The 17,403-nt window shown below is 36.3% G+C and overlaps 4 protein-coding genes and 1 long non-coding RNA gene across 5 annotated transcripts; 1 reads left to right on the forward strand and 4 right to left on the reverse strand.

The window, feature by feature from the left end:
- The first annotated feature begins 395 nt into the window (after positions 1-395).
- On the forward strand, positions 396-869 carry LOC131009387 (uncharacterized). Its single transcript, XR_009096440.1, has 3 exons — positions 396-428; positions 510-615; positions 720-869. It is a non-coding gene; the product is annotated as an uncharacterized LOC131009387 (long non-coding RNA).
- Positions 870-1,678: 809 nt separating this feature from the next.
- LOC131009388 (zinc finger BED domain-containing protein DAYSLEEPER-like) lies at positions 1,679-4,601 on the reverse strand. The gene is made up of 2 exons (XM_057936692.1): positions 4,483-4,601; positions 1,679-3,691 (listed from the first exon to the last, which is right to left on the reverse strand). The coding sequence occupies exon 2, from the start codon at positions 3,688-3,690 to the stop codon at positions 1,807-1,809; it is 1,884 nt and encodes a 627-aa protein (XP_057792675.1). The 5' UTR covers position 3,691; positions 4,483-4,601; the 3' UTR covers positions 1,679-1,806.
- A 1,577-nt stretch (positions 4,602-6,178) lies between these two features.
- Positions 6,179-9,350, reverse strand: LOC131009389 (uncharacterized). The gene is made up of 5 exons (XM_057936693.1): positions 8,876-9,350; positions 7,753-8,293; positions 7,115-7,684; positions 6,559-6,657; positions 6,179-6,471 (listed from the first exon to the last, which is right to left on the reverse strand). Exons 2-5 carry the CDS (start codon positions 8,290-8,292, stop codon positions 6,439-6,441), a joined length of 1,242 nt encoding a protein of 413 aa, XP_057792676.1. The 5' UTR covers position 8,293; positions 8,876-9,350; the 3' UTR covers positions 6,179-6,438.
- A 96-nt stretch (positions 9,351-9,446) lies between these two features.
- On the reverse strand, positions 9,447-11,251 carry LOC131009391 (uncharacterized). The gene is made up of 4 exons (XM_057936694.1): positions 10,718-11,251; positions 10,056-10,643; positions 9,883-9,981; positions 9,447-9,785 (listed from the first exon to the last, which is right to left on the reverse strand). Exons 1-4 carry the CDS (start codon positions 11,246-11,248, stop codon positions 9,753-9,755), a joined length of 1,251 nt encoding a protein of 416 aa, XP_057792677.1. The 5' UTR covers positions 11,249-11,251; the 3' UTR covers positions 9,447-9,752.
- A 2,077-nt stretch (positions 11,252-13,328) lies between these two features.
- Positions 13,329-16,045, reverse strand: LOC131009392 (uncharacterized). The gene is made up of 4 exons (XM_057936695.1): positions 15,933-16,045; positions 14,970-15,440; positions 14,158-14,799; positions 13,329-13,569 (listed from the first exon to the last, which is right to left on the reverse strand). The coding sequence occupies exons 2-4, from the start codon at positions 15,435-15,437 to the stop codon at positions 13,471-13,473; spliced, it is 1,209 nt and encodes a 402-aa protein (XP_057792678.1). The 5' UTR covers positions 15,438-15,440; positions 15,933-16,045; the 3' UTR covers positions 13,329-13,470.
- Positions 16,046-17,403: the final 1,358 nt, after the last annotated feature.

Here is a 17,403-nt window from a genome sequence, read left to right on the forward strand (position 1 = left end):
CTCTTTTGAAGGGCAAGACTTGCTTCAAGGGGATCAACAATTTGTACAACAGCACAACAAATCTCATCAAAAAGAAACATTTTATTACAAAAGATGGGAAGAGAAGGCTGCAAGAACCAGAGCTCCCTCCTTACTATGTTTCCAAGAACCAAATCTTCTCTCTGTCTGAACAAATTGCTCCTCATATATATTACCACGAGAGTGCTACAGATTTTTCAAACCGGACAGTCGAGAAAGGCTTCTGGATGCGTTACAAAGACCCAAAGGGCGATCAAGGATGCTACGCGAGGCAACCCAAGATGTTTATGGTGTACGACGATTTAACTGTGAAACCGTTGTGTGTTTCCTCAATCAGTTTCATTAGGTGAAATATGGAGGTCCCTTCATATGATGTGGAACAAGTGGAGGTGCAGATTGGGTTGAAAGAGGTAGAAATTGGTTTTTTTTTTTTAATGTGTGTTTGTTAATTCTATCATGTTTGATTGTGTTTCTTGTGATGGATTGTGAAGGGCTTGAGCATACTGAGAGCTTCTCTTGAATCAACTTCAGCTTTAACAAATGGATTGATCATTCCCATGAAACGAGGTCGATCGAGATCCAATGAAGAAGACACATGTAGTTGGGAGGGGGCTTAAGCCCCCTCAAAATCATTTTGTGTGTGTTTGTGTGTTGGTTTTATCATATGTTTAATTTATACCTTGTTTGGTGTGGTGATGCAGGTTTTGAAGATACTGAGAGCTTCTCTTCAAGGCTTGATGATGCTATGATTCATGATTGAAATCTTATGGTAGTTTATGATATTTTTGCCTCCTGGGTTATTGGACACAACTATTATTGTAAGGGATTAATTCAATGTTCAAAATTCTAGATATTGGGTAATGATCAATTAGTGCGAATTACATTAAGCGGTGCGACTTTCTGTGTGTGAACAGTGAGGTCCTTGGTTCAAACCCTACTGTTCCTCCTCCCCAACTCCCTAAGTAAAAAAAAAAAACGAAAATGTCTCAACATAAGAATAATTGCTAGAGAAGTTGATCTTCAAATTCTAATGTGTTTGCACGTTTAAACATCATGTTTGTTTTACCAATGAGTGATTTAATTAGTTGTTTAGCAACTTTTTGATCGAAAGATCATGTGTTTAGTGTGTCCGTTGGCCTAGTGGTAGGTTGTTAATGCCCAAGGCCAAAGGTTCTGGGTTGAATTAAGAATATTAGGCAACTCAATTCTTTAGACGATTAAAGTTTATATGCTATACTATAAGGGTGTGTTCACTTTGATGGACGGGAAAAGAAGGGATAACAAAAATTTATGCTTTTAAATGTCTCATTTCTTATCTCACATTTTACGCAAAAGAGAAGCTCACCATTTTTCTTTACTTATTTTCACTTCAAGGAGAGATAATATTATCACACAAAAATGGCGAATTTCTCTTTTGTGTAAAATGTGGGATAAAAAAGTAGACATTTAAAGGCATAAATTTTTGTTATCCCTCCTTTTTCCATCCATCAATTTAATTCAAAATAACGTAACACTAGCCCTACTCGGTCCATAATAATATTTTTTTATCTTTTTTATTTCATGTATATTATTATTCTCCATATGCACATAAGGGAGAAGCCTAAAAAGGGAAAAGCATAATAAGACAACCTATATATGCAAAAATAAAACATGGCTAAACCCCCCAAAGGGAAAAATATTCTTATTTACATATTATAATGAACAAAGAATATTAACCTATGGACTATCAAAAATAATATACCTCTAAAAAAAATCAGTGTGAAGAGAAAATAATATTAACCTATACCTCTACAAAAAATCAGTGTGCAGATTAGATGTTTGCTGATGTTGAAGCCAATCTTTTGCACACATGAGGGCCTCAATGGTTTTAGGTCCCAATGAACTCAAGTAGCTATCCATCTTCCTCTCCCCCGAATCGAACACCGATTCGGGGGGGATGGTCGAGACCGGAACAGACAGCACGTCGCAAGCCAGCTTCGACAGAGTCGGATACCTAAAACTATTCACCCTCCACCAACCTAATACATCAAAATCTTGCACCCGGGGCCACACCGGCTCTTCGAGATACTGCTCGATCTCGGACTTGACGTGCGTTTCACCCACGATATCCGAGATATCCACATCAAAATCCAAGAAGCCACCATCATCGGAGAGAACGCCATCCCCTGCTCCTACGACGGGTGCAGGAAGGGACTGCATCACATAATCGAGATACAGCTCGTGCAGGCCCTGATCGACAGCCTTGACCCAAGCCCCGGCACCATAACCATATATCCTCGAGAAGCTGAACTCCACAAACTTCATCTTGAACCTTGGATCCATCACCACTGCAATTGCAAGAATCAAGTTGCAATCTTCCCAGAATCCGGTGAACTTATCCAGCAACGGCCTTGTCAGCGTGCTTACAAACGAATCCAGTCTCGCAGCAGCGTGCAGTAGCTCAAAGTAAATTTCCCACACAACATCAAAGAATGAGTTCGTTGTTGGATAAACAGGTGAGGTTAGCACGTTGGCTGCCTCGTTGAATATTTTCAAGTACGAGCATAGAGCTTCCACCTCTCCCCATTCATCCATGGTCACAGTCAGCTTATAATCCGGATCATAACTATCCAAACAATGAAACACTTCCTTCAGCTCAGAAGCAGCCACCAACATTTGGTAGGTGGTATTCCATTTCAACAAATCATCAAGCATCAAGCTCTTCGTGTTGGAAACTTGAAGATGTTGTCTCAGTTTGTTAAATCTTTCCTCATTCGCATACGAGGTTTTTACATACTTCACACTCTCCCGCACTTTCTTGATGGTTTCCCTCATTGCAGATATAGAATCCTGAGCCAGACTCCTCACCGTAGATGCATAACAGCTGAGAATAGTGGAGTTCTTGACAGGCAGAAGATTTATAATCTTTTTTCTTGCACTTTGATCAGTGGCACGACTGAGGTCGAGAGTGATACTAAACAACTTATCCTCGATGCCCCAATCGCCTGAGCAAGCAGAGATAGCATTCGCGAAGGCTGTCTCAGAATCAGGAAACTGTACAACATTGAAGATCCTTCTTTGCAACTTCCAATCATGATCAGTAAAGTGAGCTGTTAGCAATGCATAAGCAAAGCTCTGATTTGAAGTGAGCAATTCTACAGTAAGGTTTATACGCCCCGGAATTCCACTAAGAAGGTCTACAAGCCTTTGCTTCTCTCTCTCGTATACAACCATAATTTGCTCTTGCAATCGGCTCACGCTAGGAATACTAAACTGAGACTGGAGAGACTGTGTAAAATCCACAAAACCAGATTGTTCAACCAAACCAAGAGGATAATCGTGCTGAATTACCATTTTTGCAAGGTCGTAGCTGCAGCTATCACCATCAAAATGACTCCTTGGGGCTGCATTTGAAGCACGACAACGTTTTCTTGGTACGTGGGGAACGATTTGATCTTTCGCCTGCTTACTACGGCCAACAGAGCAGATCCCCAAAGAAATGTGACGTTTTAGATGACTCGTTCCGGATAGCTTTGCGCCTGATATATAAGCAAACGACTTCTTGCACTGGTTACAAAATGCCCTCACACAATCAGGATTAACGGTTTCAACCGTGAAGTGATCCCAAACCATGGACTTTTTACGGCTTCGTTTATTCTGCTTGGAATCTGAATCAAGGAAAGGTTCATACATCCTACAATCATATAAAATAGAGAAGGATCATTAGTTCTAAGAGGGAAACCACAATCATCACTTCTACAAAGAAACTACATCCTTTTTTTTCTTTCCTCTTCAATAAATTGACAATTAAATACTCCCTCCGTCCACCAAATTTATTCTTTTATTTTCTTTTTGGTCTGTCCCCAAATTGTATTCTCTTTCTATTTTGGGACACTACCCTGTCTCTACAATCCATACTCTCAAGGTCGGATTTTTCTCTACTATCAATACTTTTTATTCATTATCAATACACTCGGTAAAACTTTTTCAATCACTTTTATTAAAATTCGTGCCGAAAAATTCTAAGAATAAATTTGGGGACGGAGAGAGTAAGTAAATTTAAAGACAGTGCCACGAATTACTTCTACAAGAACATTATTACAGTAACCTTGTTCATCAAAAAGAAAGAAACAACCACCAAAAGCATTAAAGTATTACACTCTATACATAACATTGATTCAAACAAAAAACAAACACACACACACACACACACACAAAGGATTGAACTATGTACGGATAAAAAAACACGACACAAAAATTTGATTAACTAGGCATATATGATCATCAAATCAAAGATCATTACTATAAAGAAGCAAATTTGAGCCCGCAAAATTAAAACAAGCTCCAGAAACCCTAAGTCGTCCCCTACCTTCCACAAAAAAGAAGGGGGAAAGAATCAAAACAAGATAAGGAACCACGCGAGGAAACCCCCATTCTCGGTCGAAATATTGAGAAACGCAATGAGAGATGTTGAGAAACACTTACTTTGGCGACGCAGCGTGAGTCTCCGCCGCCGTGAACAACACAGGGTTAGCGGTATTTTACGAAGTCTGTAGTCGAACAGAAGAGAAGATGTTGGAGGGATGATAATGGCGGTCTATTTGGAATTGGACTGCTTTTATATATACCCAGCTAGTTGTAATCCTATGTGATATCTATTTGATTAAAATTCTTGTCAAAAAAAAAAATCTATTTGATTAAAATAAGAGTTAAAGCATGTAAGAATACTGAATTTTTATTAAATTTTTTATTTTAATATTATATACACACTTTTAAAGATGGCGTGTTAATGAGTTTTCATTGAATTCTGATTTGGCATACAAATTTTAAGAAATTGCATTCGAAAGTTAAAAGGCAGCGTGATAATTAATGAATTTTCATCGAATTTTAATTTTGCATACAAACTTAAAAAAAATAACATGGTAATTATCGAACTATTGATTTAATCTGATTTTTCTACCAATTATCGATATTGCTAGTCGAATAATCTGATTTTGCATAATTTTAAATAGTGCATGGTTGTGATGTGTAATAACACACGTACGTTTTATTCCCTCGCCGATTATGTCACGTAAATTATTCAGCTAGCCAAAATAAGATTAAATCAGTAATTCGATAATTATCATGTTACATTTTATGTTTGTATACAAATTCAGAATGTGATTAAAGTTAACTAATTAAGTAAATATCACGCGTATCTTTTAAAGTTGCAATTTTCATCTAAACTTTTAATTAAGTCAAAAAATATATTTCATAAATTCATATTTTTGTTGTAATTTTTTTTAAGCAATATTTTTATTGTAACTTTCATTTAAGTTTGACATTCGATGAAATTAGAGCTTAGTTGACAGTTAAAATTAAGTCAAATATATTAATTCTTGCATTTTTAGATCTCTGAACTTCTAAATACTCCTAATCATCAGAAGTTAGACCAATAATAGATGAATTTTTGGCTGTTAATTAAGTTTTAATTTCACCGAAATTCAAACTTTAGATGAAAATTACAACAAAAACATAAATTCATATATTTTTTAACTTCATTGAAAGTTTAATTGAAAATTACAATTTGTTTACGAAGGTAGTGTATTTTTTTACTATAACCCCTTTAAACTACAAATGGAGCTCAAGAAAAGTGGTTGCAAAGCTCTTTCTGCTCTCCATTTCATCCATCGCCGCCACAAACTCCTATTTCCAGCCGAGCTCAAGAGAAAAGTGGTTGTGAAGCTCTTTTCGGCAAAGCTCTTTAGCTTTTTTTTTTTCTGATTTTTGACACCGATAAAGAAAAACTCTATTTACCATTGACGTGGAGGTCGGAATACATGACGTGGACTGCGGAATATGCACTTGAATAGAGTAGTTGTATTCATCATTTTGATTGGAGAGTGAATGGCATGGTATTACGGCCTACACGTCAACAATAAATTAGAGATTTTTTCTTGTCGGTGTCAAAAATCAGAAAAAATGCTAAGTTCATGTATTTGTGGGCAGAAAATAAAAGTCATGTTAAATTTCAGAAAATGAAAAAAGTTCGTGTATTTACATGCTAATAACCCGTAAGGCCGTAATTAAACATATGCAAAAGTGAAGGGATTTTCAGACTAACAATATTATTACCAAAAGATGTACGTAGTTCCATGTTTCATCTTTTATTGCATTCATAAATTGATGAGATGTGATGATCTTGATATTGAAATCTAACATGGTTAACAATTGCTCTAAAGCAGTGAGTTTGCTTTCTGCTAGATTTATCCATCATTAACAAACACAGCAGATTACATCAAAATCCCACCAAAATCATTTGTTTTCTGCTGGATTTATTCATAACAAGCAGCGCAGAATACACCAAAATCACTTGTTTTCAGTTAGGTAAAATCCATCCATAATAAGCAGAGTTCCAGAAAATGGCAGCACCTAAAAACAATCCACTGATCCATACCCTATTCAGCATTCGAGCTTCGGTCTTTTCTTCGACACCTTCAATATGCAGAAATCACAGAATCTCAACATGTGAAAGACATAAAAACATCACCTAACAATGATCAAAGGATACAATCAAAATACCTCCATTTCTGGATGAGCTTTCTTCTTCAAAAAGGGCTTGATGAGGCCATCTGTCAAAGCAGTAGTCGATGTAAGAGCCGCTTTCAGTATGCTTAAACCCTGCACCCAACGACCACGTATATTTGTAACGAGTCAGAGGGTTTTTTAGGACAGCAATTTAGGTTGATTTGGAAATTATGACAATAACTTTTGGACTTGTAAAAATAGGACACTAATTAATAAGTGTTGCACCCGCAAGACATTCCTCGGCTAATTATCAAATTTTCGGACTTTCCCGCATGGACCAAGCACGTGACATCCTACCCGGAGCCGTAAAAATCACGTGTCCTCCATGCGAGTTGTCATGTGCTTGATCCGTGCGAAAAAAGTCCCAAAATTCGATGATTGGCCCATAAATGTCCTGCGGATGCAACACTTATTAATTAATGTCCTATTTTTACAAGTCTGAAAGTTATTGTCCTAATTTCCAAATCAACCTAAGTTATTGTCCTAAAAATCCCTCTAACTCTATTTGTAACACAGATGTATGATTTTATGCAAACACGACCGATCTTACCTCTCCCGCCCCGATTTGCAGCTCCAGTTCCTCGACATCAGACAGAGAAATTTTCAGCTCGTTGAGAACAGAAAGAGAGGAGGTTACCCCAAACGGTGCAACAGTTAAGTCGTCTCGTACCATATACATTCTCGCTCGCTTAACATAACATTGATTCTCATCGGAGTTAAAATTCGAACAACAGAACTCATCAGAAGTAGGGGTGCACATGACTAGCAAGTCTTTGATGCGCGACGTTTTCAGATGCAAGTTCTTACTCGTATCAGCTATGCTCCTATGCAAATTATCAATACTCTTGAAACCAGTGTTGCTCCCCAAAAACCACTCAACTCTTCCTACAAAAAACGTGAGCATCCTGAAAAGGAAATCTATGAAATCACAATCTGCCTGGGCAAAAACCAACTTCTTAGTAGATTTTTCAAGCATGACTTGTAAAATCATCTTCGGGGACTGGTCACTCTCGCGTAGCAAAATATGCCCCTCCGTTGCTAAGATCATCCGTCTCCCGGGGAAAACGAGGGCCGTGAGTGGATTCGAGGAGATCAACGATTCCTTCAACAGAGCCATGATCTAATCAAAACAAAAAGGCTCAATATTTGAAAGATGGATAGTTCAAGAAAGATAAAATGTATGATCACCTCATTCAATCCGAATGTCATATCCCTCGTCTCCACGCCTTCCACATCCGTTGCAGAGATGCCGAGAGTGCTGAGAGTTTTTGCGATGGAGCCACCCGCATTAGGCCATACGTGAAGATCATCGCTGATCAAGAAAGAAGCTTCACCCTCAGTGAAAACTCCATCATATGGATTCCTAGGTTTGAAGCTTGGGGGCTGAGTTAAGTTGACATTGAGCCTTAGTCTATGCATTAGCCTCAGGCAACACGATGGATTGCGCAGCTTTTCCTTATAAGCCGCTGATCGGAAATGGATGATATCAAGATTTGCTACACCATTGTAAAGAGTGTTCAAGCTTCCAATAACAGGTGCCTCGTCTCCGTAGTGCTTCTCGAGGACATTCACGATTGCTCCCAATGGCAAAAGTAGGAAGCTTAACAACACGTCTGTGAAATCGCTGCCAGCTTCTGCAAATAGTACCTTCGTCTTCTCCTTATTCGTCACAACCTTGACATGTAACTTCACCTCCGCAGCCTCAGCCTCAGCCTCAGCCTCAGACATTCTGCTGTTTGTAGCCATTAGGAAACTTCAGACCAAATTCTAACAAGATCAACTCCACACTAGTATAAATTTATTGCTGCTTTCCATTTATTCATTTCATCTTTGAAATAGTATTAACTAGTCAAGCAAAACTCCAGATGTAACAAAAAGAAAACCAAACTCTCAGTTATCATTCGACTTACCCTCAAAGAAATTTGCTAAATTAATTGAATAGCAACAACCTATGTCACATAAAGCTTTAAATTTTGAGTAAACTTTCCAAATTTTCTTTAGTTATTTTTAGGGAAAAATATTTCGAAGAAACATAACGTGTTCTCACTATTCAAGTGGAACATTTACTGAAATTGATTGAAAAATAACAAGAAATTTAGCAACATCTTTAACCATACAGAACCCAAAATCTTACACTTGGTTTATACAGTTTGTGAAATCTAAGATCCATCAAGCAAGCGATGTTGAAGCGTCACAGCAATATGATAACTTCCATTTCCTCAACACAAGCCATAAATCAACCACCAAAACATATAAAAACTCAAGAACAGGGCCCAGTATAAATTATTTAATCAAAACAATGAATTACTACCTTTTATTTGAAAATTTGTTAAAAGTAAATCCACCAAAAGGATGGAGTTTTGCTGGTCACAGCCAAACACAGTAAGAGCGGCGGAGTGAGGGCGGGGCGGCTGACGGTGGACAAGCCTAGGTGATGCACGAGGTGAATCACAAGAAGAGATTCAACCATATCAAAGCTTGAAAAATCCTGCGCGACTGTCGGAGGTTTGCGTCACAAGCCGCTGATGTCCATTCCACGAAGAAGTCGAAGGGCTCCGAAGGGCAGGAAACAAAATAAAATATCAGCCAATTTTTCTTCTTTTGCCCTTTTCAGGTGTCTTATCAATTTTAATGACGTTTGGCATTTTTTTTTTCTTTCTATTTTGTCTAAAATCATTTCATTTTTGTCAACAAGAATTTGGCGAGATCAACCCTTATTCCGTAACTGAATTCTGCATAATGAAATATCTTTTTTAAAAAATCGAAAGTTGAAATTTTAAATATAAAATGAAAATTCGGGATATTTTTTAAAATTATTGAAAATTTCGCATTATGAGGGACTCAAACTCAGGATCTCAAGTCTTGAATATTAATCATCTACAGCTAGACCAACACACAAGTGTCGCACGTATCCTTGCTGTTAAGCAGTGAATTTGTTTTCTGCTAGATTACATCAAAATCCCACCAAAATCATTTGTTTTCAGCTACACAGATATATCCATAGCAGAGCAGATTACACAAAATGATAAAATCCCACCAAAATCATTTGTTTTCTGCTGGATTTATTCATAACAAGCAGCGCAGATTACACCAAAATCATTTGTTTTCAGTTAGGTAAATCTATCCATAATAAGCAGAGTTCCAGAAAATGGCAGCACCTAAAAACAATCCACTGATCCATATCCTATTCAGCATTCGAGCTTCGGTTTTTTCTTCGACACCTTTAATATGCAGAAATCACAGAATCTCAACAAGTGAAGACATAATTAAATGAAATAAACATCACGTAACAATGATCAAACGATACAATCAAAATACCTCCATTTCTGGATGAGCTTTTTTCTTCAGAAAGGGTTTGATGAGGCCATCTGTCAAAGCAGTGGTCGAGGTAAGAGCCGCTTTCACTAGGCTTAAACCCTGCACCCAACAACCACGTGTATTTGTAACACAGAAGTAAGATTTTATGCAATCGAAAACATGACCAATCTTACCTCTTCCACCCCGACTTGCAGCTCCAGTTCTTCGACATCAGACAAAGAAATTTTCAACTCGTTGAGAACAGAAAGATAGGAGGTTACCCCAAACGGTGCAACAGTTAAGTCATCACGTACCATATACATTCTCGCTTGCTTAACATGACATTGATTCTCATCCGAGTTAAAATTCAAACAACAGAACTCACCAGAAGTAGGGTTGCACTTGATTAGCAAGTCTTTGATGCGTGACGTTTTCAGATGCATGTTCTTACTAGTATCAGCTATACTCCTATGCAAATTATTAATACTCTTGAAAACAGTGTTGCTGCCCAAAAACCACTCAACTCTTCCTACTAAAACAGTGAGCATGCAGAAAAGGAAATCTATGAAATTATAATCTGCCTGAGAAAAAACCAACTTTTTAGTAGATTTTTCAAGCATGACTTGTAAAATCATCTTCTTGGGATTCATAGATGTGAGTTTCTGGTCAATCTGGCGTAGCAAAATATGCCCCTCTGTTGCTAAGATCATCTGTCTCCCAGGGAAAACGAGGGCAGTGAGTGGATTCGAGGAAATCAATGATTCCTTCAATAGAGCCATAATCTAATCAAAACAAAAAGGTTTCAATATTTGAAAGGTGGATATTTCAAGAAAAGATAAAATGTATGATGAATCACCTCATTCAATCCGAATGTCATATCCCTTGTCTCCACGCCTTCCATATCTGTTGCAGAAATGCCGAGAGTGCTGAGAGTTTTCATGATGGAGCCACCCGCATTAGGCAATACGTGGAGATCATCACTGATTAAGAAAGAAGCTTCACCCTCAGTTAAAACTCCATCATATGGATTCCTAGGTTTGAAATTTGGGGGCTGAGTTAAGTGGACATTGAGCTTTAGTCTATGCATTAGTATCAGGTAACATGGTGGAGGAATGCGCAGCTTTTCCTTAGAAGCTGCTGACCGGAAATGGATGATATCAAGATTTGCTGCACCATTGTAAAGAGTGTTCAAGCTTCCAATAACAGGTGTCTTGTCTCCGTAGTGCTTCTCGAGGACATTCATGATTGTTCCCAATGGCAAAAGTAGGAAACTTAACAACACGTCTGTGAAATCGCTGCCAGCTTCTGCAAATAGTACCTTCGTCTTCTCCTTATTCGTCACAACCTTGATATGTAACTTCACTTCCTCAGCCTCAACCTCAGACATTCTGGTGGTTGTAGCCATTAGGAAACTTCAGACCAAATTCCAAGATAGGAGCTACATACAATTAAATTCCAACAAGATCAACTCCAGCCATAAGTTTTAAGCCTTATTGCTGCAAGTGAGTTCATTTCCATTTATTCATTTCATCTTTGACATAGTGTTAACAGTCAAGCAAAACTCCGAATGAGTTCATTTCCATTTGTTCATTTCATCTTTGGCTTAGTGTTAACTACTCAAGCAAAACTCCAGATGTAGCAAAATAATGTAACAAAAAGAAAACCAAATTCTCAGTGATTATAATATAATTTGACTTTACTAATTTTTGACAAGATTGGAATTTATACTTACACGAGCAAAGAAATAATTGAATAGCAACAATGTCACATAAGTAGCCTAAAATTGTTTATATTCCAGTAAAGCTTTGAACTTTGTAACTAACTTTCCCAATTTTCTTTAGTTATTTTTAGGGCAAAATCTTTCGAAGAAACATAAAGTGTTTCTCACCTAATCAAGCCAAACATTTACTGAAATTTATTGAAAAATAACGAGAAATTTTAGCAACATCTTTAACCATACAGAACCCAGAATCTTACACTTAGTTTATACAGTTTGTTAAATCTAAGATCCAAGCAAGCTATGTTGAAGCGTCACAGCAACATGATAACTTCCGTTTCCTCGACACAAGCCATAAATCAACCACCAAAACTCAAAAATAGGGCCAAGTATAAATTATTTAATCAAAATAATGAATTACTACCTTTTTTCGAAAAATTGTTAAAAGTAAATCCACAACAAGGATGGGGTTTTGCTAGTCGCAGCCGAACACAGTGAGAGCGGCGGAGGGTGGGTGGGGCGGCCGACGGTGGAGAAGAATAAGAGTGATTACTGGTGAGTCGGTGACTGTGAGCTGAAATCGATACATCTCTACTACCTATATTATTAAATAAAGTAATTACTACTAGTATTTTTCGCGCCAAAAGAAAATTTCAGCCAATTTTACTTTTTCCCCCATCAAAGAACCTATCCCCTTTTCTGGTGTCTTATCAAGAAAATATAATTAAATCTTGCACAAAATATAGTTTGGTTCTTGATTTTTTCTCATGTACTGTAATAATCTAGTGTTGCCTCCGTTCCAATATAAATACTCCATCCGTCCATTAATTCAAAGCCTTCTTTCCTTTTTGGGACGTCCACCAACTCAAGGCCTATCAATTTTTAGTAAATTTTTATTTATATTTAATTGGTGGGTCCCAAAACAATACATTTTTTTTCCACTCAACTAATAAACAATACATTAATTGTGGGTCCCTTTCTCCACTCAACTAATAAAAATACATTTTTTCTTAAAACTCGTGTTTTGCTCCTTAGGTCATGAATTAGTGGACAGAGAGAGTATTTCACTTTCCTTAATGGAATGTATTAATACAAATGTTACATTCTTTTTTTGACAATATATTTTCTCTCTATACATAATATTTAAATAATTTTTATCAATTCATTTTATCTATTTTTTACACATTTCTTAATCTTCGTGCCCAAAAGTTATGAGATATTTACATTAGGACGGAGGGAGTAGTCGAATTTTTGGTACAAACTTTGGATATTGGAATAATATACTGAGCTTCCTTCCCATAAAAAAAAAAAAAAAAAAATACCTCCTCCGTCCACAAAAGAACTTTCTAGGAAGGAGTGACGCGTAATTTTTTTTTTTTAAATACTCTCTCCGTCCACGAAAGAACTCTCTAGGAAAGAGTGACACGTATTTTAAGAAAAAAAAAATATTGAGTGTATTGAAAATGGTGAAAAAAAAATATTTTAATTAATATTGAGTGTGATGAAAAAGGAAAAATAAAGGTAAATGAGATATTTATAAATAGTGGGGTATAATCCAAAGGTAAAAAAAATTATTTTGTGGGCATCCCAAAATAGATAAGTAAAACATTATTTCGTAAACAAAGAGAGTACTAATTTGCAGACCTTCCATGCTAAAAAAAAGATTGAAAAATATGAAATAAATAGACTAATAATACAAACACAACATGTAAAGGAGAAATCCCAAGGATCTATGCACAACACAGATATAAACCACTTAAATATATAGATAAAAGTAGCACAAAATATCTCCCAAATGTTGGTAAAATCTGCCTAGGATTACAGCTAATGTCACAAACTGCCACTACAAACTAAGCATCAAAATGGGTAAATATAGGATAAGATTCATCAACTCAATTTTCTTGTTTTGGTTGATTCTTCAACATTGGCTTGATAAGCCCATCCGTCAAAGCCGTGGTCGATGTGAGAGCCGCTTTCAATATGCTTAAACCCTACAACAAAAATGGCATCTAAGAATCAGTACAAGTTATAGTAAAATATAGGGATATTGCGTTAAAATACATCAACTTTGGTCGATTTTTGGCTGTGCACACCAACTTTACAACTGATACAAAAATACACGAACTTTGAGATTTTCATCCAAAATAAAGCCGATGTGATAGCCCAATGGCAAAAATCACACGAGTTGACTTCGATGTGACACTGCTATAATCAAAACGTTGTTTAGGTTATAAAAATTTATGCCACTGAGTTGCAACGCCAACTTTAATTCCTGCGAAAATCTCAACCATGATAAAATTGCAGCAGTTGTTAAGTTCGTGTATTTTTGTATAAATTCAGAAGTTAGCGTGCAGAACCAAAAATAGGCCAAAGTTGGTGTATTTTAACGCAAAAAACCACATCTCATTCCAATAGAGGTGTCAAACATGTGATGTCTAAAAAAACCACATCTCATTCCAATAGAGGTGTCAAACATGTGATGTCTAAAACTCGACCAATCAGACAGTTTGACACCTCTACATAACATATCAAATCACAACGACAACGATGAATAATCAAAATATGACGACCAATCTTACCTCTTCCAACCCGACTTCCATCTCTAGTTCCACCACATCAGACAGAGCGACCTTCATCTCGTTGATAACAGAAACACTAGAGGTTACACTCAATGGCGCAACAGTTAGATCATCTTTAACCATATACATGCTTGATCCCTTGACATAATCTTTATTTTCACTCAAGGCAAAATTGAGAGGAAGATACTCGTTACAAAAACCATTGTGAGAAGTCCTCACTCTAGAAGAACTCCCATTAGAAGAAGGCTCATTAAACATGGCCGGTTTGAATAGCATATCCTTCGTCTCTGTAGTCATAATATTATAGCAGTACAAACTATCCGGTATGCTCCGGTGCAAATTATCCGTGGCCCTAACGCCGGTGTTGCTGTGCAAAAACCATTCCACCCTCCCTAGAGGAATGGCGAGCAAGCCAAATAGAAAACTTACAAAATCATGACGAGCCTGAGCAAACAGCAACTTGTTTGTAGATTTCTGCATCATGGCTGTCAAACTAATCTTCTTGGTGTTCATACAATGGGCTCTCTTGCCAATCTGATTCACGGCGTTCCCCTGTCCGGCTGCTTGGCGGGTCAAGGTCAAGAGGAGGAGGGTGGTAAGTGGATTCCGGGAAACAAACATTATCGCCATTAAAGTCATCATCTGATCAATACAAAAAACGAGTGAATGTTATGCTACATACCTTATGTGAGCATCATTCGTGAGCAACGCATCCATTGTAGCATTATTATTATTATTATTATTTACATTTATTTTGATTATATCTCAAAATTCTGAAAGGAGGCTACTTTGAGAAAGATACAAATTCTAACCTGAGCGTATCCCAAATGCATATCCCGTATCTCGGCCCCATCCATATCTGTGATAGCAATGCCAAGGCTGCGGAGAGTAGACATGACAGAACCTTCCACACTACGCATTACCTTCAAATCATCGCTGATGATGAAGGAAGCTGTAGTTTCGGTGAAGACCTCATCAAGTGGAAGCTGTTCGTCTTCATCGAGACTTGTTGGATTAAGCAGCAAGATCTTAGCATCCTCAGTCAGGAAATGGATGGTGTCGAGATTTGCTAAGCCGTTGTACAGAGTTTTCAAGCTTCCAGCTAGGAGCACCTTCTCTCCAAACTGCTTCTTCAAGACCTTCACAATCGTTCCCAATGGAAGAGGCAGGAAGCTTAACAAAGCGTCTACGAAATCGCTGCCGGCTTCTGCAAATAGTACCTTGGTTTTCCCTTTATTCATTATTAACTTGACATGAATCTTTTCTTCCTCCTCAGACATTCTCTGTGACAAAATTTTGGACTGATTAAATCAGGAATGCTCAACAAAATATTGCAATTTTTTTTAAATTTATTGTCATAACCTACATTATTACACATAAGAAATTAGAACTTGCTTTGAAGATTATGATTTGACATTTGGGATAAAAGTTTTCTTCCCAAGCAGCACTAGTTCTTACTAATTCTTAAAAACCTTACCATCAAACTATTTCTCCAAAAGCTATTATCTCAATTATCCTAAATGGCAAACCAAACACAAAAGATACAAATATCTAGTAACCTTAAAGAGTTGCAAGAGTTGCATTGCTGCTTGATATTTGTGTTCTTACGTAAGCATTCACTTTCCACAAACACCTGGTGTGCATTTCGATTTTAACTTTTGATTCTGATTATGCCGTTTTGAGAAATTCTCAATTCACAATTTTAGTCAAACAGTTCCATTAAATAAGAATAACTGATAAACAATGAATATAGACACAAACAAATCTATACATACCTTGTTACGAATTGGGGAATTTTAGTTGCTTTGAAGTGTTTGCAGAGAATTGAGAAAAGCAGCAGTCGCAAGAGTTTGGGCGGTCAAGCGAATTTTATAGAGGCTGTGAAAATAGGGAAAATATCGTATAATGTCCCAATTTTAGGTCAAATATAAAAAAACATCTCAACTTCTCAAAATAGTGGAAAATAGGCCCTAAAAAATAGTGGAACATAAATACTACTGTAAAAATAATAATATCTCGCAACTGATAAAAGATATAATTATGTATTTTTTATTCTCATTATTAGGATATTTTCAATGGCACTCTTTTAATGGATATGAATTAATCAAAATTAGCTCAAATGATAAAAATTATCAAGGGCCTTAAATATTTTAAAGTTCCAATATATCTTAATATATACTCCCTCCATGCCGGCTATCTTGAGACCTTTTCTTTGGCACAAGAACTAAGAAAATAGTGTTTTACGTGTAGGTGAAAATGTGAATAAGGATAAATTTTTTGTCAAATAAGGAAATATCTCAAGATAAGTGAGACGCCCAAAAAAGAAAGTGTCTCGAGATAGATGGAACAAAGGGAAACAAATTTAGACTTATTCTAATTGTTAACTAGCATTAATGTTAACCTTCAAAAGCAAGTTCAAGTTTGATTTATATAGTATTGTCGACAAATTCAAACTTGGTTTTTTACATAACATATTCAAAGTTTCGAAGTTTAATCGAATATATATTATTTGAAATATATATACACCCAAACCATTACTTCTTTATGAGATAAAATTACTTATTTTGGGGGGAAAAAGAAATAGGAGAAGAAGAAATATCCATTTAAAAGAAATTAATGTTAGATTTTAAATTCAAAAAGTAGTTAAAAATAATATTTTTGTAAGCATGACTAAAATAATACATTTGTTATTAATATCAAAAAGGTTTATATACACTAGTTTCATGAATTAACTGTATTGATTTCGGTAAAGAATTTTTGAACAACATCTATTTACAATAGTATGCAAGATATTGTAAGCTATTATTGAATTTACGGTGAATCCTCGTGCATTAAAGAGATTAAAAAATCTATAATGTTTTGCAAGAGTTGCATTGTTGCTTGATATTTGTGTTCTTTCAGAGACATTAACTTTCCACATACACTTGGTGTGCATTTCAATTTAATTATGGCGTTAAATTCTCAATTTTAGTTGTACTCGAACAGTTCCATTTACACTTTCCTACTGCAGGTGCCCACCAATTTCATTAATTAAAATTAACTGACAAATAATAAACACACAAATTAATAAACTACCTAGTTTAGTTGAAGTGTTTGCATAGAGAATTGAGAAAAGTAGCAATCACAAGAGTTTGGCAGTTAAGCAAATTTTGTAGAGGTCGTGAAAAAAAGATTAAATATTCATTGGAACTTTCTTTATCATAAACTCAAAGACAATGCAGAATCAAAAACTCAGTTTCAAAATAA

Source organism: Salvia miltiorrhiza, chromosome 2 (assembly GCF_028751815.1).
Source record: "Salvia miltiorrhiza cultivar Shanhuang (shh) chromosome 2, IMPLAD_Smil_shh, whole genome shotgun sequence".
NCBI lineage: Eukaryota > Viridiplantae > Streptophyta > Magnoliopsida > Lamiales > Lamiaceae > Salvia > Salvia miltiorrhiza.